The 27706-nt window shown below is 49.3% G+C and overlaps 1 protein-coding gene across 1 annotated transcript in view; it reads right to left on the reverse strand.

Moving 5' to 3' along the window:
* LOC139274681 (dynein heavy chain domain-containing protein 1) overlaps positions 1-27706 on the reverse strand; it is a 454628-nt gene that overhangs the window by 118018 nt on the left and 308904 nt on the right. The window contains exon 24 of the mRNA XM_070891360.1: positions 1187-1487. Within this exon, the coding sequence (XP_070747461.1) occupies positions 1187-1487 (301 nt within the window). The remainder of the gene's footprint in view (positions 1-1186; positions 1488-27706) is intronic.

A 27706-nucleotide genomic window follows, 5' to 3' on the forward strand; every position in this document is an offset into this window, starting at 1 on the left:
TGTATTAAGTTTTGGAAAATGATGGTCAGAGCCTCTGCTATTTCTTCTTTTGTTTTTCTTAACAGCCTGGGATACATTTCATCCGGGCCTGGGGATGTATCCACTTTCAAAGCTGCTAGACATCTTAATCCTTCCTCTCTCACTATGTTTATTTCATCTAATATTTCACACTCCTCCTCCCTGATCGCCCCTCTCTTTTGTGAAAACAGACACAAAATATTCATGAAGAACCATACCTTCATCTTCCACCTCCACATACACATTACCCTCATGGTCTCTAATAGGCCCCACTCTTTATCCTCCGAATGTATTTATAAAACAAAATGGGGTGGGGGTTTGGGGATGGGGGGGTTTGGGATGGGGGTTGGGATGGGTAATGTTGGGGGTGGGGGTTTGGGGATGGGGGTTGGGATGGTGTTGGGATGGGTAATGTTTGGGGATGGGGGTTGGGATGGGTAATGTTGGGGGTGGGGGTTTGGGGATGGGGGTTGGGATGGGTAATGTTGGGGGTGGGGGTTTGGGGATGGGGGTTGGGATGGGTAATGTTGGGGTGGGTAATGTTTGGGGATGGGGGTTGGGATGGGTAATGTTGGGGGTGGGGGTTTGGGGATGGGGGTTGGGATGGGTAATGTTGGGGTGGGGGTTTGGGGATGGGGGTTGGGATCGTGTTGGGATGGGTAATGTTTGGGGATGGGGGTTGGGATGGGTAATGTTGGGATGGGGGTTTGGGGATGGGGGTTGGGATGGGTAATGTTGGGATGGGGGTTTGGGGATGGGGGTTTGGGGATGGGGGTTTGGGGATGGGGGTTTGGGGATGGGGGTTTGGGGATGGGTAATGTTGGGGATGGGGGTTGGGATGGGTAATGTTGGGATGGGGGTTTGGGGATGGGGGTTGGGATGGGTAATGTTGGGGTGGGGGTTTGGGGATGGGGGTTGGGATGGGTAATGTTGGGATGGGGGTTTGGGGATGGGGGTTGGGATGGGTAATGTTGGGATGGGGGTTTGGGGATGGGGGTTTGGGGATGGGGGTTTGGGATGGGTAATGTTGGGGGTGGGGGTTTGGGGATGGGGGTTGGGATGGGTAATGTTGGGGATGGGGGTTGGGATGGGTAATGTTGGGATGGGTAATGTTGGGGTGGAGGTTTGGGGATGGGGGGGTTGATCACGGTGACACCCACTGACTCACTGAATGGAGCAGCATGGACATCGTCGAGGAAGAAGAGGAAGTTGGTTTTGGCGTTGGGAGCGATGGTGAACGGCCGCGAGTGTTGCTGCTGTTCGCTCGGGAAGACTTTCTCCGTCACGTGACACCGGGCATGCTGCGGCCTGGTGTTTGGGCTGATGAGCAGGCGGTGCATGGTGGGGCAGGATATTAACCGTTTCAGTGCCTGTACGAAGCTGGTCTTTCCAGACAGCGGTTCCCCAACCAGCAGCACAGGCTGCCCCGATACAAGCAGCAGCTCCAGCAACTTCACAAACCTCTCCATCTGCAAAACAAACGGCAAGTTTCAACTGGGAGTTCGAGAGGCTGCTCAACATGCATCTCTTCCTCAAATGGAAGACTTGCATTTGTATAGCGCCTTTCATGGTCTCAGAACATCACAAAGTGCTTCACAGCCAATGGGGTGTAGTCACTGCTGTAATGTGGGAAGCACGGCAGCCAATTAGTGCACAGCAAGCTCCCACACACAGCAATGTGATAATCACCAGATAATCTGTTTTACAGACACTGGTTGACGGATAAATATTTGCTCGGACGCTGGGGATAACGCCCCTGCTCTTCTTCCAATAGGATCTTTTCCATCCACCTCAGAGGGGCCTCGGTTTCACATCTTGCTCAAAAGATGGCACCTCTGACAGTGCAGCACTCCCTCAGTACTGCCCCTCCGACAGTGCGGCACTCCCTCAGTACTGCCCCTCCGACAGTGCGGCACTCCCTCAGTACTGCCCCTCCGACAGTGCGGCGCTCCCTCAGTACTGCCCCTCCGACAGTGCGGCACTCCCTCAGTACTGCCCCTCCGACAGGGCAGCACTCCCTCAGTACTGCCCCTCCGACAGTGCGGCACTCCCTCAGCACTGCCCCTCCGACAATGCGGCATTCCCTCAGTACTGCCCCTCCGACAGTGCGGCACTCCCTCAGTACTGACCCTCCGACAGTGCGGCGCTCCCTTAGCACTGCCCCTCCGACAGTGCGGCACTCCCTCAGTACTGCCCCTCCGACAGTGCGGCACTCCCTCAGTACTGCCCCTCCGACAGTGCGGCACTCCCACAGTACTGCCCCTCCGACAGTGCGGCACTCCCTCAGTACTGCCCCTCCGACAGTGCGGCACTCCCTCAGCACTGCCCCTCCGACAGTGCGGCACTCCCTCAACACTGCCCCTCCGACAGTGCGGCACTCCCTCAGTACTGCCCCTCCGACAGTGCGGCACTCTCTCAGTACTGCCCCTCCGACAGTGCGGCACTCCCTCAGCACTGCCCCTCCGACAGTGCGGCACTCTCTCAGTACTGCCCCTCCGACAGTGCGGCACTCCCTCAGTACTGCCCCTCCGACAGTGCGGCACTCCCTCAGTACTGCCCCTCCGACAGTGCGGCACTCCCTCAGTACTGCCCCTCCGACAGTGCGGCACTCTCTCAGTACTGCCCCTCCGACAGTGCGGCACTCTCTCAGTACTGCCCCTCCGACAGTGCGACACTCCCTCAGTACTGCCCTGCGAGTACCAGCCTGGATTGTTGTGCTCAAGTTTCTGGAGTGGGACTTGAACCGACAACAGAGGCGAACGTGCTAACCACTGAGCCACAGCGGACATATTATGTCTGCCTGCCCTGTGTAAGAGTGCTTCCTCGCAGTGTCCTATCATGAGTGCACTAGCATGGTGGTTATGTGGATTAGTAAGCGGCCTGTTTTACAACAGACAGAGGAGTTCCACTCGATCAGTGACCACCAACCCACCTTGTCTCGCATCCCTCAAGCTCATCTACCCGCCTGGACTAATGATCCCGAGACACGAGTTCAAATCCCCCCGCGGCAACTGGGGAATTTAAATTCAGTTCATTAAATAAATCTGGAATGTGAAAGCTAGTATCAGTAATGGTGACCATGGAACTACTGGATTGTTGTAAAACCCATCTGGTTCACTAATGTCCTTTAGCGAAGGAAATCTGCCGTCCTTACCCGGTCTGGCCGATATGTGACTCCAGACCCACAGCACTACCTGCCCCCTGGACCGGCCCAGCGAGACACTCCGTTGTAACAGACAGACCACCCGGTATTGACCTCGGCATGGGCTACAGAAATGATAATGGTCCTCACCAACATCCGGGGACTTGTGCCAACATTGGGAGAGCTGTCCCACAAACTGGTCAAGCAACAGCCTGACATAGTCATACTCACAGAATCATACCTTTCAGCCAATGTCCCAGGCTCCTCCATCACCATCCCTGGGTATGTCCTGTCCCACCGGCAGGACAGACCCACCAGGGGTGGCGGCTCAGTGGGAGTGACCCTGGGAGTCCTCATTGACTCCGGACCCCATGAAGTCTCATGGCTTCAGGTCAAGCATGGGCAAGGAAACCTCCTGCTGATTCCCACCTACCGCCCTCCCTCAGCTGATCAATCAGTATCCCCCATGTTGAACACCACTTGGAAGAAGCACTGAGGGTAACTACTGCCCTAGGTCAACCATCTTCAGCTGCTTCATCAATGACCTTCCCTCCATCATAAGGTCAGAAGTGGGGATGTTCACTGATGACTGCACAGTGTTCAGTTCCATTCACAACTCCTCAGATAATGGAGCAGTCCGTGCCCGCATGCAGCAAGACCTAGACAACATTCAGGCTTGGGCTGATAAGTGGCAAGTAACATTCGCGGCAGTCGGGAGTTCGGGCAGCCAGCTGGTGCTGGTGCAGGGACAGAAGGTAAACAAAGAAGTAGAAAGAAATCGACGTCACAGCCAAGGGGCTAAGTGATTGGCTGGTGATTGGTGAGTAGTTTTTCTTTTCTTTTCCTTTATCAGTAGGTAACCTTTATCATTGTTGTTGCCAAATTAAGTTAATCTAGGGATTAAGTCATGACAGGAGAGCTCGGACATGTGTCATGCTCCTCCTGTGCTATGTGGGAACTCAGGGGCGCTTCCGGTCCCTGACGACGTGTGCGGGAAGTGTATCCTGCTGCAGCTCCTGACAGACCGCGTTGCGGCACTGGAGCTGCAGGTGGACTCACTCGGGAGCATCAGCGATGCTGAGGATGTCGGGAATAGCACGTTTAGTGAGTTGGTCATACCGCAGGTAAAGGTTACACAGACAGATAGGGGATGGGTGACCAACAGGAAGAGCAGTGCAAGGAAGGTAGTGCAGGGATCCTCTGCGGTCGTCCCCCTCCAAAACAGATACACTGCTTTGAGTACTGTTGGGAGGGATGACTCACCAGGGGAGGGCAGCAGCAGCCAAGTTCATGGCACCGTGGCTGGCTCTGCTGCACAGGAGGGCAGGAAAAAGAGTGGGAGAGCGATAGTGATAGGGGATTCAATTGTAAGGGGAATAGATAGGCGTTTCTGCGGCCGCAATCGAGACTCCAGCACGGTATGTTGCTTCCCTGGTGCAAGGGTCAAGGATGTCTCGGAGCGGTTGCAGGACATTTTGGAGGGGGAGTGTGAATAGCCAGTTGTTGTGGTGCATATAGGTACCAACGATATAGGTAAAAAAACGGGATGAGGTCCAACAAGGTGAATTTTGGGAGCTTGGAGTTAAATTAAAAAGTAGGACCTCAAAAGGTAGTAATCTCAGGATTTCTACCAGTGCCACGTGCTAGTCAGAGTAGGAATCGCAGGATAGCTCGGATGAATATGTGGCTTGAGGAGTGGTGCAGAAGGGAGGGATTCAGATTCCTGGGACATTGGAACCGGTTCTGGGGGAGGTGGGACCAGTACAAACCGGACGGTCTGCACCTGGGCAGGACCGGAACCAATGTCCTAGGGGGAGTGTTTGCTAGTGCTGTTGGGGAGGAGTTAAACTAATATGGCAGGGGGATGGGAACCTATGCAGGGAGACACAGGGAAGTAGAATGGGGGCAAAAGCAAAAGATAGAAAGAAGAAAAGTAAAAGTGGAGGGCAGAGAAACCCAAGGCAAAAAGCAAAAAGGGCCACATTGCCCCTTTAGAATTTTGCTGTAAAGTGTGTTAAAAAGACAAGCCTGAAGGCTCTGTGCCTCAATTGCGAGGAGTATTCACAATAAGGTGGATGAATTAACTGCACAGGCAGCAATTAACGATTATGATATAATTGGGATTACGGAGAGATGGCTCCAGGGTGACCAAGGCTGGGAACTCAACATCCAGGGGTATTCAATATTCAGGAAGGATAGACAGAAAGCAAAAGGAGGTGGGGTAGTGTTGCTCGTTAAAGAGGAAATTAATGCAATAGTAAGGAAGGACATTAGCTTGGATGATGTGGAATCGGTATGGGTGGAGCTGCGGAATACGAAGGGGAGGAAACGCTGGTGAGAGTTGTGTACAGACCACCAAACAGTAGTAGTGAGGTTGGGGACAGCATCAAACAAGAAATTAGGGATGTGTGCAATAAAGGTACAGCAGTTATCATGGCGACTTTAATCTACATATAGATTGGGCTAACCAAACTGATAGCAATACGGTGGAGGAGGATTTCCTGGAGTGTATTAGGGATGGTTTCCCAGACCAATATGTGATGTGTAATCAGAAAGGGCTAATTAGCAATCTTGTTGCGCGAGGCTCTTTGGGGAAGAGTGACCATAATATGGTAGAATTCTTTATTAAGATGGAGAGTGACACAGTTAATTCAGAGACTAGGGTCCTGAACTTGGGGAAAGGGAACTTCGATGGTATGAGACGTGAATTGGCTAGAATAGACTGGTAAATGATACTTAAAGGGTTGACGGTGGATAAGCAATGGCAAACATTTAAAGATCACATGGGTGAACTTCAACAATTGTACATCCCTGTCTGGAGTAAAAATAAAACGGGGAAGGTGGCTCAACCGTGGAAATTAAGGATAGTGTTAAATCCAAGGAAGAGGCATATAAATTGGCCAGAAAAAGCAGCAAACTTGAGGACTGGGAGAAATTTATAATTCAACAGAGGAGGACAAAGTGTTTAATTAGGAGGGGGAAAATAGAGTATGAGAGTAAGCTAGCTGGGAACATAAAAACTGACTGCAAAAGCTTTTATAGATACGTGAAGAGAAAAAGATAAGTGAAGACAAACGTAGGTCCCTTGCAGTCAGATTCAGGTGAATTTATAATGGGGAACAAAGAAATGACAGACCAGTTGAACAAATACTTTGGTTCTGTCATCACGAAGGAAGACACAAATAACCTTCTGGAAATACTTGGGGACCGAGGGTCTAGTGAGAAGGAGGAACTGAAGGAAATTCTTATTGGCGGGAAATTGTGTTGGGGAAATTGACAGGATTGAAACATAGAAAAATAGAAAATAGGTGCAGGAGTAGGCCATTCGGCCCTTCGAGCCTGCACCGCCATTCAATGAGTTCTGGATATCATGGTACATCAGTCATTGAAAGTTGGCATGCAGGTACAGCAGGCGGTGAATGGCATGTTGGCCTTCATAGCTAGGGGATTTGAGTGCAGGAGCAGGGAGGTCTTACTACAGTTGTACAGGGCCTTAGTGAGGCCTCACCTGGAATATTGTGTTCAGTTTTGGTCTCCTAATCTGAGGAAGGACGTTCTTGCTATTAAGGTAGTGCAGCGAAAGTTCACCAGACTGATTCCCGGGATGGCAGGACTGACATATGAGGAGAGACTGGATCAACTGGGACTGTATTCACTGGAGTTTAGAAGGATGAGAGGGGATCTCATAGAAACATATAAAATTCTGATGGGACTGGACAGGTTAAATGCAGGAAGAATGTTCCCGATGTTGGGGAAGTCCAGAACCAGGGACATAGTCTAAGTATAAGGGGTAAGCCATTTAGGACCGAGATGAGGAGAAACTTCTTCACTCAGACAGTTGTTAATCTGTGGAATTCCCTACCGCAGACAGTTGTTGAGGCCAGTTCATTGGATATATTCAAGAGGGAGTTAGATATGGCCCTTACGGCGAAAGGGCTCAAGGGGTATGGAAAGAAAACAGGAAAGGGGTACTGAGGGAATGATCAGCCATGATCTTATTGAATGGTGGTGCAGGCTCGAAGGACCAAATGGCCTACTCCTGCACATATTTTCTATGTTTCTATGTTTTTATGATGGCTGATGTTGGGAAACATGGGGACTGGAGAAGGAGGAATTGCCTGGTGTACGGACATAGAAACATTGAAAATAGGTGCAGGAGTAGGCCATTCGGCCCTTCGAGCCTGCACCGCCATTCAATGAGTTCATGGCTGAAAATGCAACTTCAGTACCCCATTCCTGCTTGCTCGCCATACCCCTTGATCCCCCTAGTAGTAAGGACTATATCTAACTCTTTTTTGAATATATTTAGTGAATTGGCCTCAACAACATTCTGTGGTAGAGAATTCCACAGGTTCACCACTCTCTGGGTGAAGAAGTTTCTCCTCATCTCGGTCCTAAGTGGCTTACCCCTTATCCTGAGACTGTGACCCCTGGTTCTGGACTTCCCCAACATCGGGAACATTCTTCCTGCATCTAACCTGTCTAAACCCGTCAGAATTTTAAATGTTTCTATGAGATCCCCTCTCATTCTTCTGAACTCCAGTGAATACAAGCCCAGTTGATCCAGTCTTTCTTGATATGTCAGTCACGCCATCCCGGGAATCAGTCTGTTGAACCTTCGCTGCACTCCCTCAATAGCAAGAATGTCCTTCCTCAAGTTAGGAGACAAAAACTGGACACAATACTCCAGGTGTGGCCTCACCAAGGCCCTGTACAACTGTAGCAACACCTCCCTGCCCCTGTACTCAAATCTCCTCGCTATGAAGGCCAACATGCCATTTGCTTTCTTAACCGCCTGCTGTACCTGCATGCCAACTTTCAATGACTGATGTACCATGACACCCAGGTCTCGTTGCACCTCCCCTTTTCCTAATCTGTCACCATTCAGATAATAGTCTGTCTCTCTGTTTTTACCACCAAAGTGGATAACCTCACATTTATCCACATTATACTTCATCTGCAATGCATTTGCCCACTCACCTAACCTATCCAAGTCACTCTGCAGCCTCATAGCATCCTCCTCGCAGCTCACACTGCCACCCAACTTAGTGTCATCCACAAATTTGGAGATACTACATTTAATCCCCTCGTCTAAATCATTAATGTACAATGTAAACAGCTGGGGCCCCAGCAAAGAACCTTGCGGTACCCCACTAGTCACTGCCTGCCATTCTGAAAAGTAACCATTTATTCCTAATCTTTGCTTCCTGTCTGCCAACCAGTTCTCAATCCACATCAGCACACTACCCCCAATCCCATGTGCTTCAACTTTGCACATTAATCTCTTGTGTGGGACCTTGTCGAAAGCCTTCTGAAAGTCCAAATAGACCACATCAACTGGTTCTCCCTTGTCCACTCCTCAAAAAATTCCAGAAGATTTATCAAGCATGATTTCCCTTTCACAAATCCATGCTGACTTGGACCTATCATGTCACCTCTTTCCAAATGCACTGTTATGACATCCTTAATAATTGATTCCATCATTTTACCCACTACCGATGTCAGGCTGAGCGGTCTATAATTCCCTGTTTTCTCTCTCCCTCCTTTTTTAAAAAGTGGGGTTACATTGGCTACCCTCCACTCCAAAGGAATTGATCCAGAGTCTATGGAATGTTGGAAAATGACTGTCAATGCATCCGCTATTTCCAAGGCCACCTCCTTAAGTACACTGGGATGCAGACCATCAGGCCCTGGGGATTTATCGGCCTTCAATCCCATCAATTTCCCCAACACAATTTCCCGACTAATAAGGATTTCCCTCAGTTCCTCCTCCTTACTAGACCCTCTGACCCCTTTTATATACGAAAGATTGTTTGTGTCCTCCTTAGTGAATACCGAACCAAAGTACTTGTTCAATTGGTCTGCCATTTCTTTGTTCCCCATTATGACTTCCCCTGATTCTGACTGCAGGGGAAGGCTGATAAATCCCCAGGGCCTGATAGTCAGCATCCCAGTGTACTTAAGGAGGTGGCCTTGGAAATAGCGGATGCATTGGTGATCATTTTCCAACAGTCTATTGACTCTGGATCAGTTCCTATGGACTGGAGGGTAGTTAATGTAACACCACTTTTTAAAAAAGGAGGGAGAGAGAAAACAGAGAATTATAGACCGGTTAGACTGACATCAGTCGTGCGGAAAATGTTGGAATCAATTATAAAAGATGAAATAGCAGCGTATTTGGAAAGCAGTGACAGGATCGGTCCAAGTCAGCATGGATTTATGAAAGGGGAATCATGCTTGACAAATCTTCTGGAATTTTTTGAGGTTGTAACTAGTAGAGTGGACAAGGACGAACCAGTGGATGTGGTGTATTTGGACTTTCAAAAGAGATTGGTGTGCAAAATTAAAGCACACGTTATTGGGGTAATGTACTGACGTGGATAGAGAACTGGTTGGCTGACAGGAAGCAGAGAGTCGGGATAAACGGGTCCTTTTCAGAATGGCAGGCAGTGACTAGTGGGGTACCGCAGGGCTCAGTGCTGGGACCCCAGCTCTTTACAATATACATTAATGATTTAGATGAAGGAATTGACTGTAATATCTCCAAGTTTGCAGATGACATTGAGCTATATGGCAGTGTGAGCTGTGAGGAGATTGCAGGGTGACTTAGACAGGTTAGGTGAGTGGGCAAATACATGGCAGATGCAGTATAATGTGGATAAATGTGAGGTTATCCACTTGGGGGGCAAAAAAGCGAAGACAGAATATTATCTGAATGGCGGCAGATTAGGAAAAGGAGAGGTGCAACGAGACCGAGGTGTCATGGTACATCAGTCATTGAAAGTTGGCATGCAGGTACAGCAGGCGGTGAAGAAGGCAAATGGTATGTTGGCCTTCATAGCTAGGGGATTTGAGTATAGGAGCAGGGAGGTCTTACTGCAGTTGTACAGGGCCTTGGTGAGGCCTCACCTGGAATATTGTGTTCAGTTTTGGTCTCCTAATCTGAGGAAGGACGTTCTTGCTATTGAGGGAGTGCAGCGAAGGTTCACCAGACTGATTCCCGGGATGGCAGGACTGACATATGAGGAGAGACTGGATCGACTGGGCCTGTATTCACTGGAGTTTAGAAGGATGAGAGGGGATCTCATAGAAACAAAGAAAATTCTGATGGGACTGGACAGGTTCGATGTAGGAAGAATGTTCTGGATGTTGGTGAAGTCCAGAACCAGGGGTCACAGTCTAAGGATAAGGGGTAAGCCATTTCGGACCGAGATGAGGAGAAACTTCTTCACTCAGAGTTGTTAACTTGTGGAATTCCCTGCCGCAGAGAGTTGTTGATGCCAGTTCATTGGATATATTCAAGAGGGAGTTAGATATGGCCCTTACGGCTAAAGGGATCAAGGGGTATGGAGAGAAAGCAGGAAAGGGGTACTGAGGGAATGATCAGCCATGATCTTATTGAATGGTGGTGCAGGCTCGAAGGGTCAAATGGCCTACTCCTGCACATATTTTCTATGTTTTACACAAGTGCCAGAAAATGACCATCTCCAACAAGCGAGAGTCTAATCACCACCCCTTTGCATTCAACGGCATTACCATCGCCGAATCCCCCACCATCAACATCCTGGGGGGTCACCATTGATACTGTGGTAACAAGAGCAGGTCAGAGGCTGGGTATTCTGTGGTGAGTGTCTCACCTCCTGACTCCCCAAAGCCTTTCCACCATTTACAAGGCACAAGTTATCATCATTGTTGTAGGCATTAGGCACCTGCTTAATATATCAAAACACTAGGCATTAGGCACCTGCTGAATATATCTAAACTCATATAAGTTTAAAGTGGCCACACATAAAATGGCTGCCCAGGCATGATGGGAAATCAGGTAGTCAAGCTGTGAACTATTGACTGAGGCTGACCGAGCAATAACCCTGTGAGGCCCACTGCCAGGAATGTCTTGGATACAAGATAACTATAACAAACCATTATAACTCCACACAGCAGAGCCCCGAGAAATAGAGATAAGAGGGGCCTACATCACATAACGAGGGCATGAATCAGCCCGAGCTGACAAGAACCGAATATGTAACTCTAATAAGGAGGCTACCCAAAGACAGCACCCAAGGACAGTAAGATAAAGGGGCCTGGACCATGTTACAAGATACATGAGTAATTCCTAGCAACACACCCCTTAGCAACACATCTCTTGGCAACACATGAGCCACTTTGCGTTTAGAGACTAACTCTATCTATTGGTCTAATTCAATCTATAATCAGTATGATTGGATAGTATCCAGCCGAAATGGGCTGATGTTACTGTAGTAAAGAACTATTGTAAAACATATAAATATCGATGAGTTTCTTTGTTCGTCGGAGTGAAGTGCCTGGATCCAGTCCTGAGGCTTCCTCCCCGCTGGCGTTGATAAAGGCCGCATTGGCTTGAGCAGTGGTGCAACAGGGAGGGATTCAAATTCCTGGGGCATTGGAACCGGTTCTGGGGGAGGTGGGACCAGTACAAACCGGACGGTCTGCACCTGGGCAGGACCGGAACCAATGTCCTAGGGGGAGTGTTTGCTAGTGCTGTTGGGGAGGATTTAAACTGATATGGCAGGGGGATGGGAACCAATGCAGAGAGACAGAGGGAAACAAAAAGGAGGCAAAAGCAAAAGACAGAAAGGAGATGAGGAAAAGTGGAGGGCAGAGAAACCCAAGGCAAAGAACAAAAAGGGCCACTGCACAGCAAAATTCTAAAAGGACAAAGGGTGTTAAAAGAACAAGCCTGAAGGCTTTGTGTCTTAATGCAAGGAGTATCCGCAATAAAGTGGATGAATTAACTGTGCAAATAGATGTTAACAAATATGATGTGATTGGGATTACGGAGACGTGGCTCCAGGATGATCAGGGCTGGGAACTCAACATCCAGGGGTATTCAACATTCAGGAAAGATAGAATAAAAGGAAAAGGAGGTGGGGTAGCATTGCTGGTTAAGGAGCAAATTAAGGCAATAGTTCGGAAGGACATTAGCTTGGATGATGTGGAATCTATATGGGTAGAGCTGCAGAATACCAAAGGACAAAAAACGTTAGTGGGAGTTGTGTACAGACCTCCAAACAGTAGTAGTGATGTTGAGGAGGGCATCAAACATGAAATTAGGGGTGCGTGCAATAAAGATGCAGCAGTTATAATGGGTGACTTTAATATGCACATAGATTGGGTTAACCAAACTGGAAGCAATACGGTAGAGGAGGATTTCCTGGAGTGCATAAGGGATGGTTTTTTAGACCAATATGTCGAGGAACCAACTAGGGGGGAGGCCATCTTAGACTGGGTGTTGTGTAATGAGAGAGGATTAATTAGCAATCTCGTTGTGCGAGGCCCCTTGGGGAAGAGTGACCATAATATGGTGGAATTCTGCATTAGGATGGAGAATGAAACAGTTAATTCAGAGACCATGGTCCAGAACTTAAAGAAGGGTAACTTTGAAGGTATGAGGCGTGAATTGGCTAGGATAGATTGGCGAATGATACTGAAGGGGTTGACTGTTGATGGGCAATGGCAGACATTTAGAGACCGCATGGATGAACTACAATAATTGTACATTCCTGTCTGTCGTAAAAATAAAAAAGGGAAGGTGGCTCAACCGTGGCTATCAAGGGAAATCAGGGATAGCATTAAAGCCAAGGAAGTGGCATACAAATTGGCCAGAAATAGCAGAGAACCCGGGGACTGGGAGAAATTTAGAACTCAGCAGAGGAGGACAAAGGGTTTGATTAGGACAGGGAAAATGGAGTATGAGAAGAAGCTTGCAGGGAACATTAAGACGGATTGCAAAAGTTTCTATAGATATGTAAAGAGAAAAAGGTTAGTAAAGACAAACGTAGGTCCCCTGCAGTCAGAATCAGGGGAAGTCATAACGGGGAACAAAGAAATGGCGGACCAATTGAACAAGTACTTTGGTTCGGTATTCACTGAGGAGGACACAAACAACCTTCCGGATATAAAAGTGGTCGGAGGGTCTAGTAAGGAGGAGGAACTGAGGGAAATCCTTATTAGTCGGGAAATTGTGTTGGGGAAATTGATGGGATTGAAGGCCGATAAATCCCCAGGGCCTGATGGACTGCATCCCAGAGTACTTGAGGAGGTGGCCTTGGAAATAGTGGATGCATTGACAGTCATTTTCCAACATTCCATTGACTCTGGATCAGTTCCTATGGAGTGGAGGGTAGCCAATGTAACCCCACTTTTTAAAAAAGGAGGGAGAGAGAAAACAGGGAATTACAGACCGGTCAGCCTGACATCGGTAGTGGGTAAAATGATGGAATCAATTATTAAGGATGTCATAGCAGTGCATTTGGAAAGAGGTAATATGATAGGTCCAAGTCAGCATGGATTTGTGAAAGGGAAATCATGCTTGACAAATCTTCTGGAATTTTTTGAGGATGTTTCCAGTAGAGTGGACAAGGGAGAACCAGTTGATGTGGTATATTTGGACTTTCAGAAGGCTTTCGACAAGGTCCCACACAAGAGATTAATGTGCAAAGTTAAAGCACATGGGATTGGGGGTAGTGTGCTGACATGGATTGAGAACTGGTTGTCAGACAGGAAGCAAAGAGTAGGAGTAAATGGGGACTTTTCAGAATGGCAGGCAGTGACTAGTGGGGTACCGCAAGGTTCTGTGCTGGGGCCCCAGCTGTTTACATTGTACATTAATGATTTAGACGAGGGGATTAAATGTAGTATCTCCAAATTTGCGGATGACACTAAGTTGGGTGGCAGTGTGAGCTGCAAGGAGGATTCTATGAGGCTGCAGAGCGACTTGGATAGGTTAGGTGAGTGGGCAAATGCATGGCAGATGAAGTATAATGTGGATAAATGTGAGGTTATCCACTTTGGTAGTAAAAACAGAGAGACAGACTATTATCTGAATGGTGACAGATTAGGAAAAGGGCAGGTGCAAAGAGACCTGGGTGTCATGGTACATCAGTCATTGAAGGTTGGCATGCAGGTACAGCAGGCGGTTAAGAAAGCAAATGGCATGTTGGCCTTCATAGCGAGGGGATTTGAGTACAAGGGCAGGGAGGTGTTGCTACAATTGTACAGGGCCTTGGTGAGGCCACACCTGGAGTATTGTGTACAGTTTTGGTCTCCTAACCTGAGGAAGGACATTCTTGCTATTGAGGGAGTGCAGCGAAGGTTCACCAGACTGATTCCCGGGATGGCGGGACTGACCTATCAAGAAAGACTGGATCAACTGGGCTTGTATTCACTGGAGTTCAGAAGAATGAGAGTGGACCTCATAGAAACGTTTAAAATTCTGACGGGGTTAGACAGGTTAGATGCAGGAAGAATGTTCCCAATGTTGGGGAAGTCCAGAACCAGAGGACACAGTCTAAGGATAAGGGGGAAGCCATTTAGGACCGAGATGCGGAGGAATTTCTTCACCCAGAGAGTGGTGAACCTGTGGAATTCTCTACCACAGAAAGTTGTTGAGGCCAATTCACTAAATATATTCAAAAAGGAGTTAGATGAAGTTCTTACTACTAGGGGAATCAAGGGGTATGGTGAGAAAGCAGGAATGGGGTACTGAAGTTGCATGTTCAGCCATGAACTCATTGAATGGCGGTGCAGTCTAGAAGGGTCGAATGGCCTACTCCTGCACCTATTTTCTATGTTTCTATGTTTCTAACCGACTCTGAGTGTTGAGTGATTCTTCTGATAAAACACTAACACTAACAGTGGCGTAGTCGGCAGGATTTCCCGGAGTCGCTGGACGCCCTTGGAAAAACCCGGATGAGAATTTAAAAAATCGATTTTTAATTATAAAGGGTGCGGAAGGTGGAAGCTGGTTGATCGACACGAGGAGACTGTCTAATATCGCAAACGCCTAGCCTGAATTAAGAGGACTTTTGTCCCACGTGACGGCCAGGAACCAAGTAGGCGTAGGGAACACACTTAGACCGTGGGATCGTGATACCGAGAGACATCTTCCGGACCCAGTAGTGTGATTTGAAATATACCCCGGGGGAGAACCAAGCGGTGTACAGCGGCTAACGGAATCCAAACCTGTGAACAGGGTCGGACCAACGGGCAGAGCGGTGGTAGGTAGCCGTTAAGGATACGTAGAGCGCTGCGGGAATTGCTTAAACGCATTTTAAGAATTGTATAAGTTTGTGTAACAGCAGACTTGTGACCTGACAGCAGCCAGGAGACGGTCTACTACAAGTTGTGCGAGGAAAAGGCAAACCTCAGAGTAGATTCCTAACGGTTCTAGTCCTACCCAGGAATCGCCAGATAAACTCGAGTGGGGATCAGGAGGGTCCATTCCCCGCCATCTGGCGGAAAAGCAAAAGAAACTAATGGAGAAAATGATTAGAGCAGGGTGGGATCCTCAGGACCTGCCAGCAGCCCAACGGGAATGGTGGGTGAAGGAACGGAAAAACCAATACCGGTAGTCCACTACAAAAGTTATGTGAGGAATTATTTAGATGAATAGGAAAGAAGAGAGACTGTTGTAAATGTCTGGTCGTTGAGTGAGAGTCCCTGTGTGATTTTGTGACTGCGGAATGAATTTTTATGTTGTCATGTTTCTGAAAGCCTGGTTGGAAGAGGAATGCAAGTGTCTGTTTATTTTAGCTAACCCTTTGTAGTGTTGTCCTGTATGTGGGAAGTTTTTAAGACATTTTAAGTTAGAATCGTAGGTGTGGATTTATTCGAATGATAAGTTACGGAGCTAGGAAATGTTCAAAGGATAGGTTTGTTGAGCGAAAGATAAAAAAATACATGGTCCCGGTGGTTAAAAAAAAAGAATTTACTTGTCGAAAGAAAACATGCAATGATAAAGATTGAAATGACAACGTTTGAATTGGGATTTTGAGTTATTCAGAGAAGGCACAGAAAATACTGAGGTGGATTTAAAAAAAAAAATTATTAAATTAAATCTGATCAGGTCAAACTCCTGGGCGAGTGGCGAGCTATCTGCGAAGGTGTAAAAGGAACTTTTGGGAAATGTTAAAAACAGCAAGCTTTAGCAGTTCAGAAGAGACATTTTAACGACTTTGAAACTGCAGCATTTTGAGATTACGAAAAGCAGCCCTCAAACCCTCAAAGCTGGACTCCATTCCAGTTATGGAGAAAAGAAAAAGATAAAGACGCCACTTTGAAAGTAAATAAATGATTTTAAATTAACAAATGTGTTTGTGATGGAAAAAGACATAACTTACTAAATACTAGTTGATGTTTGCTATGAAAAAGATATTGGTTTCATTCGAAGAAAGAAAAATTGGAAGAGGTAAAAAACACTCTACATGGATTCGAATTTTAAATTATGAGAAAGTTTCAATGAAGTTTGAAAAGATTTCCAAAATGGACAGTGTTTATCAAGAAAAGTCCCGAACAGTCTAAACAAGCAGGAGGGTTTTGAAGATCTAAGCTATGCGAACTCAGCACTGAAAAAAAACCTGGGAATTAGAGAATCTTACTGAATTCTTAAATTCTTATAGAAAATGGAACTGGCACAGAAGTTTAGATTTTGTGCTGAGAGAGAAATTAAAAAAAAAAAAATTTGAATTTCAGTAAACAAAATTGCTATTAAAAATGTGTGGTCTCGTTTTAAATCAATTTTTAAAAAAAAGAATTTTTCGGATGATTACGTGAAGTCACGTAATGACATCAGGCTTTCTTACAAACCTGTAAAGGAGTTAACCCTTTCCATTGACAGCTGTTTTATACTGGACATTATTAATTTGGATTTCTTAATAAAATAAAACGGAACTAGCTGGTCAAGAGTTAAAACCTAAGATAAACAGGCTGGAAGAGATGTTTTAAAAAACGGGACTAGACGGATAGTGCAGTGCGCAGCCATAGCACCATCACCTATGGCAATCGAGCCAATGTACCCCACGGTGGGTAGGTGTAGTCCACAAACCTAACGGTAAAGCAGACAGCGATGTTTGGAGGAATAATGGTGGTATTGGTGTTGATTGGAGTTTGGATAATATTTAGATGGGTCATCGTGCAGGCTCGAGCACAGCAGGCTCAAACACAAAACCCACGGCAGCCCAGACAGGGACATGAAGTGATAGCGATGGTACGACGATAAAGAATATGGATAACCTAATCCTTACCTCCGATTCCACAGAGTGACAGCGACACAAGTAGACCAGAACCTAACACCTGGTGACGACCAGGCTATCTGTTTAAAATTGTCAGATAAAACACTCACCAAGATGGGACCGCAGTGGTGACTCCGACTCTGGGGACTCATGATACTGGGAACCTCAAGACCCACGCAAACACTGGATGATACCAACGGATTGCAGCGCACTCAGGAAATAAACAACTACATGAACTATGGAGTCTTGTTTAATTTAACGGATGGAATGTGCATCCCAGCAGCCAAGGACTGGAGCAAGGACAGGACTTATTTTAATGCATGGTTACAAGTAAATCCTAATAAGAACCGGGTATGTGTACAGTGCTCCACGGGTATAAGGAGCAGCTGCATTAAACGGAGGGATGTCAAAGGGCCTGATGAATGTACTTTCGGCATAATTTGCGCGCCTCCGGGACAGTCCCAGCACTCAGTCATCCGCAAAAAGGGAGTGGGACTGTGTGGGTACTACGAGGAGATGGGGGCGGCTGCAATATCATTGTATGTATGCTTCTCACCCCCTCCAACACAGCGCCCATAAGAACCACTACATTGCCCGAGGAACTGCCTTGTCCCATAACTACTAAGGGACCAGAAAATGGGATTGTCATATACAACGAAGGGGAATTATTGTATGATAATGTTAAACATGAAATTGTGCCTGTCCTGATCAATATTTCAGGCATCCAGATGCCGGAATACTGTACAGAACAGTCAAGGAAGATGTACAATGTATTAAGTAAAGTTGTAATGCAGTAGGCTGCCGATGCAATGGGTGCCAGTAGGTTCCGGGGACAGGGGTCAGCCCCCAGGATAAAGAAGGAAATAGTTAATGATGTTGCTACCGGTTTCAATACAGGGACCTCCGTAGTGAACTCGATGGACATACAAGGGTTAAACGAGAGGGTGGAGCAGCTTAGAGGGGTGATGAAGGGGTTATTGGAGAGGGTGGAGCAAAACCAGGAAGACCAAGCCAACCTAGGAAAGGAGGGTGCCGAAATCCAGTTGGATGGCATCTCAGTCCTGGAAGCTCACGCCAAAACCATCAATCACCTCATTGATAGAGAAAGAGAAGATACAGGAAAGCAAAGACAGGGGCAACTCTGTCACGCTTATGGTCTGTGGATGGTGGGACAGATCCGCCACAATCTCGACCAGATCCAACGCGGGGAAGTACCCGATTGGATAGATAGTTCACATCTGGCTCAGTTGGCTAACCAGAGGGGGGACACTGGATAATTGTACTCTGAAGGGACTGACCCGAGTATACCCAGAAATTCCAGATTGCCAGATGGGTAGGAATACTGGGATAGGGATAGTCCTGATGATCCCTATAGCCACGCCGGACTCAGGGCCGTTCCCCCTGTACCAACTAGAGAATATCGGAGTAATACGGGAAAATGTCTCCATCTGTTACTATCTGACCACCACCTCCGCCGTTCGTCGAAACGACATACTTACCGGCATTTCCCTAACAGAATGCAAACAAGTGGGAGATCACAGTATGCCCTCACTCGGTAGGCCGAGGTGAGCTAGACGAGTGCGGGTTTAACTGAACCGACGGGTGTGTATAGAAATAGTGCCCGCACACAGGCACTTCGCGAGGGCAGGCTACGGAGGGAAGGGAAGATACTGCGTCTCTACCACAGAGCGTTCATACCGGTATAATGACCTGCAGTGCTCGATACCACAGCCAAACTTTTGCTTTACACCACTACGACCTGTCACGATCGGGCAAGCGCATATCACCCAGGTTAGGCGCCGGAAGCCCGAAGTTATTGATGTAACCGATCAGCTCCACGATCATTTGCAGGATTATGACGAGCCAGATCAGGTCCCTATCCCACATCTAACCGAAGTATTACGAGAGTTGAGGCTCAGGGTGGGTCAATCCGTAAAGCTCTATCACCAACTGCAAACTAAAATCAAAGTACTGGAAGAAGATATCGATGTAGACTTACAAAGTCAGAGTTGGTGGAGAAAGGTCTGGGACTGGGGAATAAATGTGAACACCCATCCTTGGATTTGAATAATTTCACACATACTGGTCGGGATACAATTGATCTTAGCAATAACATGGGGCATAATGGCTTGCCAGGCATGCAGACACCACGCACAACGAAGAGGGACAAATCACCGTTCCCCGGATACTAAACAAGCCTGTCTAATAAAGGGGCAGGAGGATTTGGCCTTTGTCAATTTGATTTAAGCAACCGGGACTCCTGAAACCGCGTGACTGGCCAGCACGTTGAGGCAGGGAGTACCGGGCCGTGCACAAAATCTAATAAAGGTAGAACGGTCGGTTAAAGGGGGACTAGGACTCGTCCCTTTACCGAAAGGAGGGAATTGTTGTAGGCATTAGGCACCTGCTGAATATATCTAAACTCATAAGTTTAAAGTGGCCACACATAAAATGGCTGCTCAGGCATGATGGGAAATCAGGTAGTCAAGCTGTGAACTATTGACTGAGGCTGACCGAGCAATAACCCTGTGAGGCCCACTGCCAGGAATGCCTTGGATACAAGATAACTATAACAAACCATTATAACTCCACACAGCAGAGCCCCGAGAAATAGAGATAAGAAGGGCCTACATCACATAACGAGGGCATGAATCAGCCCAAGCTGACAAGAACCGAATATGTAACTCTAATAAGGTGGCTACCCAAAGACAGCACCCAAGGACAGTAAGATAAAGGGGCCTGGACCATGTTACAAGATACATGAGTAATTCCTAGCAACACACCCCTTAGCAACACATCTCTTGGCAACACATGAGCCACTTTACGTTTAGAGACTAACTCTATCTATTGGTCTAATTCAATCTATAATCAGTATGATTGGATAGTATCCAGCCGAAATGGGCTGATATAACTGTAGTAAAGAACTAGTGTAAAACATATAAATATCGATGAGTTTCTTTGTTCGTCGGAGTGAAGTGCCTGGATCCAGTCCTGAGGCTTCCTCCCCGCTGGCATTAATAAAGGCCGCATTGGCGTTGGAACCGACTCTGAGTGTTGAGTGATTCTTCTGATAAAAACCAACACTAACAATCATCATAATCATCATCATAGGCAGTCCCTTGGAATCGAGGAAGACTTGCTTCCACTCCTAAAGTGAGTTCTTTGGTGGCTGAATAGTCCAATACGAGAGCCACAGTCCCTGTCACAGGTGGGACAGACAGTGGTTGAGGGAAGGGGAGGGTGGGACTGGTTTGCTGCACGCTCCTTCCGCTGCCTGCGCTTGGTTTCTGCATGCTCTCGGCGATGAGACTCGAGGTGCTCAGCGCCCTCCCGGATGCACTTCCTCCACGTAGGGCGGTCTTTGGCCAGGGACTCCCAGGTGTCAGTGGAGATGTCGCACTTTATCAGGGAGGCTTTGAGGTTTCCTCTGCCCACCATTGGCTCGCTTGCCGTGGAGGAGCTCCGCATAGAGCACTTGCTTTGAGAGTCTGGCATGCGAACTATGTGGCCTGCCCAGCGAAGCTGATCGAGTGTGGTCAGTGCTTCAATGCTGGGGATGTTGGCCTGGTTGAGGACGCTCATGTTGGTGCGCCTGTCCTCCCAGGGGATTTGCAGGATCTTGCAGCGACATCGTTGATGATATTGTTGGAGTGTGATGGAACACTCTTCACTTGCCTGGGTGAGTGCAGCTCCAACACCATTCAAGAAGCTCGACACCATCCAGGACAAAGCAGCCCATTTGATCAGCCCCCATCCACCACCTCCAACACTCACTCCCTCCACCACCTTCAACACTCACTCCCTCCACCACCTCCAACACTCACTCCCTCCACCACCTCCAACACTCACTCCCTCCACCACCTTCAACACTCACTCCCTCCACCACCTCCAACACTCACTCCCTCCACCACCTCCAACACTCACTCCCTCCACCACCTCCAACACTCACTCCCTCCACCACCTCCAACACTCACTCCCTCCACCACCTTCAACACTCACTCCCTCCACCACCTCCAACACTCACTCCCTCCACCACCTCCAACACTCACTCCCTCCACCACCTCCAACACTCACTCCCTCCACCACCTCCAACACTCACTCCCTCCCCCACCTCCAACACTCACTCCCTCCACCACCGGCGCCCCCTGGCTGCAGTGTGTACCATCTACAAGATGCACTGCAGCAACTCGCCAAGGCTTCTTCGGCAGCACCTCCCAAACCCGCGACCTCTACCACCTAGAAGGACAAGGGCAGCAGGTACATGGGAACACCACCCCCTCCACGTTCCCCTCCCAGTCACACACCATCCTGACTGGGAAATATATCGGCCGTTCCTTCATCGTCGCTGGGTCACAATCCTGGAACTCCCTCCCTAACAGCACTGTGGGAGCACCTTCACCACACGGACTGCAGCGGTTCAAGAAGGCAGCTCACCACCACCTTCTCAGGGGGCAGTTAGGGATGGGCAATAAATGCCGGCCTTGCCAGCGACGTCCAATCCCACTTTGTTCACATTAATTTGACAGTGTGACTGACACGCCTCCCAGCACCCACCCGCCTCTGTGAATGAAATTTCTGAATTGGTGATTAATGTGGCGTTTAATCGCACCGTTTCTCCCAGGGGACAGACTGACGATTCCCGGAGGCGGTTTTATCGAGGACCATCACTGCCGCACAACACATCACAGCATGTACTTCCCGAAAAAGTATGAAGAATGTTGTGACGTTCCCCTCCATCTGCCAAGCTCTCGAATTTCTTCTGAATAATGAATTTTATTTAAATACATCCCTCGTTCAGCACCTCTGTGTGTTAGTTCCCAACACCTGTCACTTGCACATCCTTCTCCTCTCAGCGGGTAAGCACACTCCCATCTGTTACCAACACACACAGAGCTTGCAGGACCCAGGCTCAGCCCTGGCTCTGGGGAGAGCGGGGCAGGGGGATTAGTGTGGGATTGATACAGGGCTACAGTGAGTGAGCGGGGCAGGGGGATTAGTGTGGGATTGATACAGGGCTACAGTGAGTGAGCGGGGCAGGGGGATTAGTGTGGGATTGATACCGGGCTATGGGGAGAGAGCGGGGCAGGGGGATTAGTGTGGGATTGATACAGGGCTACAGTGAGTGAGCGGGGCAGGGGGATTAGTGTGGGATTGATACAGGGCTACAGTGAGTGAGCGGGGCAGGGGGATTAGTGTGGGATTGATACAGGGGTATGGGGAGAGTGGGGCAGGGGGATTAGTGTGGGATTGATACAGGGGTATGGGGAGAGTGGGGCAGGGGGATTAGTGTGGGATTGATACAGGGCTATGGGGAGAGTGGGGCAGGGGGATTAGTGTGGGATTGATACCGGGCTCTGGGGAGAGCGGGGCAGGGGGATTAGTGTGGGATTGATACCGGGCTCTGGGGAGAGCGGGGCAGGGGGATTAGTGTGGGATTGATACCGGGCTCTGGGGAGAGCGGGGCAGGGGGATTAGTGTGGGATTGATACAGGGCTCTGGGGAGAGCGGGGCAGGGGGATTAGTGTGGGATTGATACAGGGCTACAGTGAGTGAGTGGGGCAGGGGGATTAGTGTGGGATTGATACAGGGCTACAGTGAGTGAGCGGGGCAGGGGGATTAGTGTGGGATTGATACAGGGCTACAGTGAGTGAGCGGGGCAGGGGGATTAGTGTGGGATTGATACAGGGGTATGGGGAGAGTGGGGCAGGGGGATTAGTGTGGGATTGATACAGGGGTATGGGGAGAGTGGGGCAGGGGGATTAGTGTGGGATTGATACAGGGCTATGGGGAGAGTGGGGCAGGGGGATTAGTGTGGGATTGATACCGGGCTCTGGGGAGAGCGGGGCAGGGGGATTAGTGTGGGATTGATACCGGGCTCTGGGGAGAGCGGGGCAGGGGGATTAGTGTGGGATTGATACCGGGCTCTGGGGAGAGCGGGGCAGGGGGATTAGTGTGGGATTGATACAGGGCTCTGGGGAGAGCGGGGCAGGGGGATTAGTGTGGGATTGATACAGGGCTACAGTGAGTGAGTGGGGCAGGGGGATTAGTGTGGGATTGATACAGGGCTACAGTGAGTGAGCGGGGCAGGGGGATTAGTGTGGGATTGATACAGGGCAACAGTGAGTGAGCGGGGCAGGGGGATTAGTGTGGGATTGATACAGGACTATGGGGAGAGCGGGGCAGGGGGATTAGTGTGGGATTGATACCGGGGTATGGGGAGAGTGGGGCAGGGGGATTAGTGTGGGATTGATACAGGGCTATGGGGAGAGTGGGGCAGGGGGATTAGTGTGGGATTGATACAGGGCTATGGGGAGAGTGGGGCAGGGGGATTAGTGTGGGATTGATACAGGGCTATGGGGAGTGAGCGGGGCAGGGGGATTAGTGTGGGATTGATACAGGGCCATGGGGAGTGAGCGGGGCAGTGGGATTAGTGTGGGATTGATACAGGGCTACAGTGAGTGAGCGGGGCAGTGGGATTAGTGTGGGATTGATACAGGGCTATGGGGGGAGAGCGGGGCAGGGGGATTAGTGTGGGATTGATACCGGGGTATGGGGAGAGTGGGGCAGGGGGATTAGTGTGGGATTGATACAGGGCTATGGGGAGAGAGCAGGGTAGTGTGATTAGTGTGGGATTGATACAGGGCTATGGGGAGAGTGGGGCAGGGGGATTAGTGTGGGATTGATACCGGGCTATGGGGAGAGAGTGGGGCAGGGGGATTAGTGTGGGATTGATACAGGGCTATGGGGAGAGCGGGGCAGGGGGATTAGCTTGGGATTGATGCAGGGCTATGGGGAGAGAGCGGGGCAGGGGGATTAGTGTGGGATTGATACCGGGGTATGGGGAGAGCGGGGCAGGGGGATTAGCTTGGGATTGATGCAGGGCTATGGGGAGAGAGCGGGGCAGTGGGATTAGCTTGGGATTGATACAGGACTATGGGGAGAGAGCGAGGCAGTGGGATTAGTTTGGGATTGATACAGGACTATGGGGAGAGAGCGGGGCAGTGGGATTAGTTTGGGATTGATACAGGGCTATGGGGAGAGAGCGGGGCAGTGGGATTAGTTTGGGATTGATACAGGGCTATGGGGAGAGAGCGAGGCAGTGGGATTAGTTTGGGATTGATACAGGACTATGGGGAGAGAGCGGGGCAGTGGGATTAGTTTGGGATTGATACAGGACTATGGGGAGAGAGCGAGGCAGTGGGATTAGCTTGGGATTGATACAGGACTATGGGGAGAGAGCGAGGCAGTGGGATTAGTTTGGAATTGATACAGGACTATGGGGAGAGAGCGGGGCAGTGGGATTAGTTTGGGATTGATACAGGACTATGGGGAGAGAGCGAGGCAGTGGGATTAGTTTGGGATTGATACAGGGCTATGGGGAGAGAGCGAGGCAGTGGGATTAGCTTGGGATTGATACAGGGCTATGGGGAGAGAGCGAGGCAGTGGGATTAGTTTGGGATTGATACAGGGCTCTGGGGAGAGCGGGGCAGGGGGATTAGTTTGGGATTGATACAGGGCTATGGGGAGAGAGCGGGGCAGTGGGATTAGTTTGGGATTGATACAGGGCTATGGGGAGAGAGCGGGGCAGTGGGATTAGTTTGGGATTGATACAGGGCTATGGGGAGAGAGCGAGGCAGTGGGATTAGCTTGGGATTGATACAGGGCTATGGGGAGAGAGCGAGGCAGTGGGATTAGTTTGGGATTGATACAGGGCTCTGGGGAGAGCGGGGCAGGGGGATTAGTTTGGGATTGATACAGGACTATGGGGAGAGAGCGGGGCAGTGGGATTAGTTTGGGATTGATACAGGACTATGGGGAGAGAGCGAGGCAGTGGGATTAGTTTGGGATTGATACAGGGCTATGGGGAGAGAGCGGGGCAGTGGGATTAGTTTGGGATTGATACAGGGCTATGGGGAGAGAGCGGGGCAGTGGGATTAGTTTGGGGATTGATACAGGACGATGGGGAGAGAGCGGGGCGGTGGGATTAGTTTGGGATTGATACAGGGCTATGGGGAGAGAGCGGGGCAGTGGGATTAGTTTGGGGATTGATACAGGACGATGGGGAGAGAGCGGGGCAGTGGGATTAGTTTGGGATTGATACAGGGCTATGGGGAGAGAGCGGGGCAGTGGGATTAGTTTGGGATTGATACAGGACTATGGGGAGAGAGCGGGGCAGTGGGATTAGTTTGGGATTGATACAGGGCTATGGGGAGAGAGCGAGGCAGTGGGATTAGTTTGGGATTGATACAGGGCTATGGGGAGAGAGCGGGGCAGTGGGATTAGTTTGGGATTGATACAGGGCTATGGGGAGAGAGCGAGGCAGTGGGATTAGTTTGGGATTGATACAGGGCTATGGGGAGAGAGCGGGGCAGTGGGATTAGTTTGGGATTGATACAGGACTATGGGGAGAGAGCGAGGCAGTGGGATTAGTTTGGGATTGATACCGGGGTATGGGGAGAGAGCGGGGCAGTGGGATTAGTTTGGGGATTGATACAGGGCTATGGGGAGAGAGCGGGGCAGTGGGATTAGTTTGGGATTGATACAGGGCTATGGGGAGAGAGCGAGGCAGTGGGATTAGTTTGGGATTGATACAGGGCTATGGGGAGAGAGCGGGGCAGTGGGATTAGTTTGGGATTGATACAGGGCTATGGGCAGAAAAGGGGCAGAAAAGGCCATCCGTCAGCTGAAGAACAACAAGGCATAAGGAGCAGATAGAGTCCGTGCTGAGGCACTAAAGTAAGGCGGAGAAGCACAATTGGCACGAATGCATGACTCTCTTATCTGGAAGGAGGAGAGCATGCTGGGAGATCTGAGATGCTGTAATCATGACCATGTCTCCAAGGCCGAACTCCAAGCCATCGTCAACACCTTCACCGAGGAGTGCGAGAGCATAGGTCTTACACTGAACATCCGTAAGACAAAGGTCCTCTACCAACGTAGCCCCGCCTCACAGCGCTGCCCCCCTGGTCATCAAAATCCATGGCACAGTCTTGGAAAACGTAGACCATTGTCCATATCTCGGCAGCCGACTATCAGCAAGGGCAGACATTATTGATGAGGTCCAACACCGCCTCCAGTGCGCCAGCGCAGTCTTCGGTTGCCTGAGGAAGAGGGTGTTTGAAGACGAGGACCTCAAATCTGGCACCAAGCTTATGGTCTACAGGGCAGTAGTGATAGCCACCCTCCTATATGGCTCAGAGACATGGACTATGTACAGTAGACATCTCAAAGTGCTGGAGAAGTACCGCCAGCGCTGCCTCCGTTAGATCCTGCAAATCCCCTGGGAGGACAGACGCACCAACATCAGGCCAACATCCCCAGCATCGAAGCACTGACCACACTCGAACAGCTCCGCTGGGCGGGTCACATGCTCGACACGAGACTCCCTAAGCAAGCACTCTATTCGGAGCTTTGTCATGGCAAGCGAGCTAAAGGTGGGCAGCGGAAACGCTTCAAGGACACCCGCAAAGCCTCTCTGATACAGTGCAATATCTCCACCAAGACCGCCCAAAATGGAGGAAGAGCATCCGGGAGGGTAAGCACCTCGAGTCTCGTCGCCGAGAGCATGCAGAAAGCAAGTGCAGGCAGCGGAAGGAGCGTGCAGCAAACCTGTCCCACCCACCCCTTCCCTCAACCACTGTCTGTCCCAGCTGTGACCGAGACTGTAATTTCCGTATTGGACTATTCAGTCACCTAAGAACTCATTTTTAGAGTGGAAGCAAGTCTTCCTCGATTCCGAGGGACTGCCTATGATGATGATGATGTTTCCTGTCACTGAGCCAATCCCGTATCCATGCTGTCACTGTCCCTTTTATTCCCTGGGCTTCAACTTTGCTGCCAAGCCGATTATGTGGCACTTTATCTAACGCCTTTTGGAAATCCATGTACACGTCAACCACATTACCCTCATCAACCCTCTCTGTTACCTCATCAAAAAACTCAATCAAGTTGGTTAAACACGATTTGCCTTTAACAAATCCGTGCTGTCTTTATTTAATTAATCCACACTTGTCCAAGTGACCGTTAATTTTGTCTCTGATTACTGTTTCTAAAAGCTCCCCCACTCCCGAGGTTAAACTGAGTGGCCTGTAGTTACTGGCTTTATCCTTGCACCCTATTTTGAACAATGGTGTAACATTTGCAATTCTCCAGCCCTCTGGCCCCACCCCTGTATCCATGGAGGATTGGAATATTATCGCCAGTACCTCCGCGATTTCCGCCCTCAATTCCCTCAGCATCCGAGGGTGCATCCCGTCCGCTCCTGGTGATTTATCTACTTTAAATACAGCAGCCTTTCTAATACCTCGTCTTTATCAAATTTTATCAAATGTCTCCACTACCTCCTCCTTCACTATATCTATGGCAACATCCTCTTCCTTATAAGAACATAAGACATAGGAGCACGAGTCGGCCATACGGCCCCTCGAGCCTGCTCCGCCATTCAATAAGATCATGGCTGATCTGATCATGGAGTCAACTTCACTTTCCTGCCACTCCC

The sequence above is a fragment of the Pristiophorus japonicus genome, chromosome 10 (assembly GCF_044704955.1).
Source record: "Pristiophorus japonicus isolate sPriJap1 chromosome 10, sPriJap1.hap1, whole genome shotgun sequence".
NCBI classification, from domain to species: domain Eukaryota; kingdom Metazoa; phylum Chordata; class Chondrichthyes; family Pristiophoridae; genus Pristiophorus; species Pristiophorus japonicus.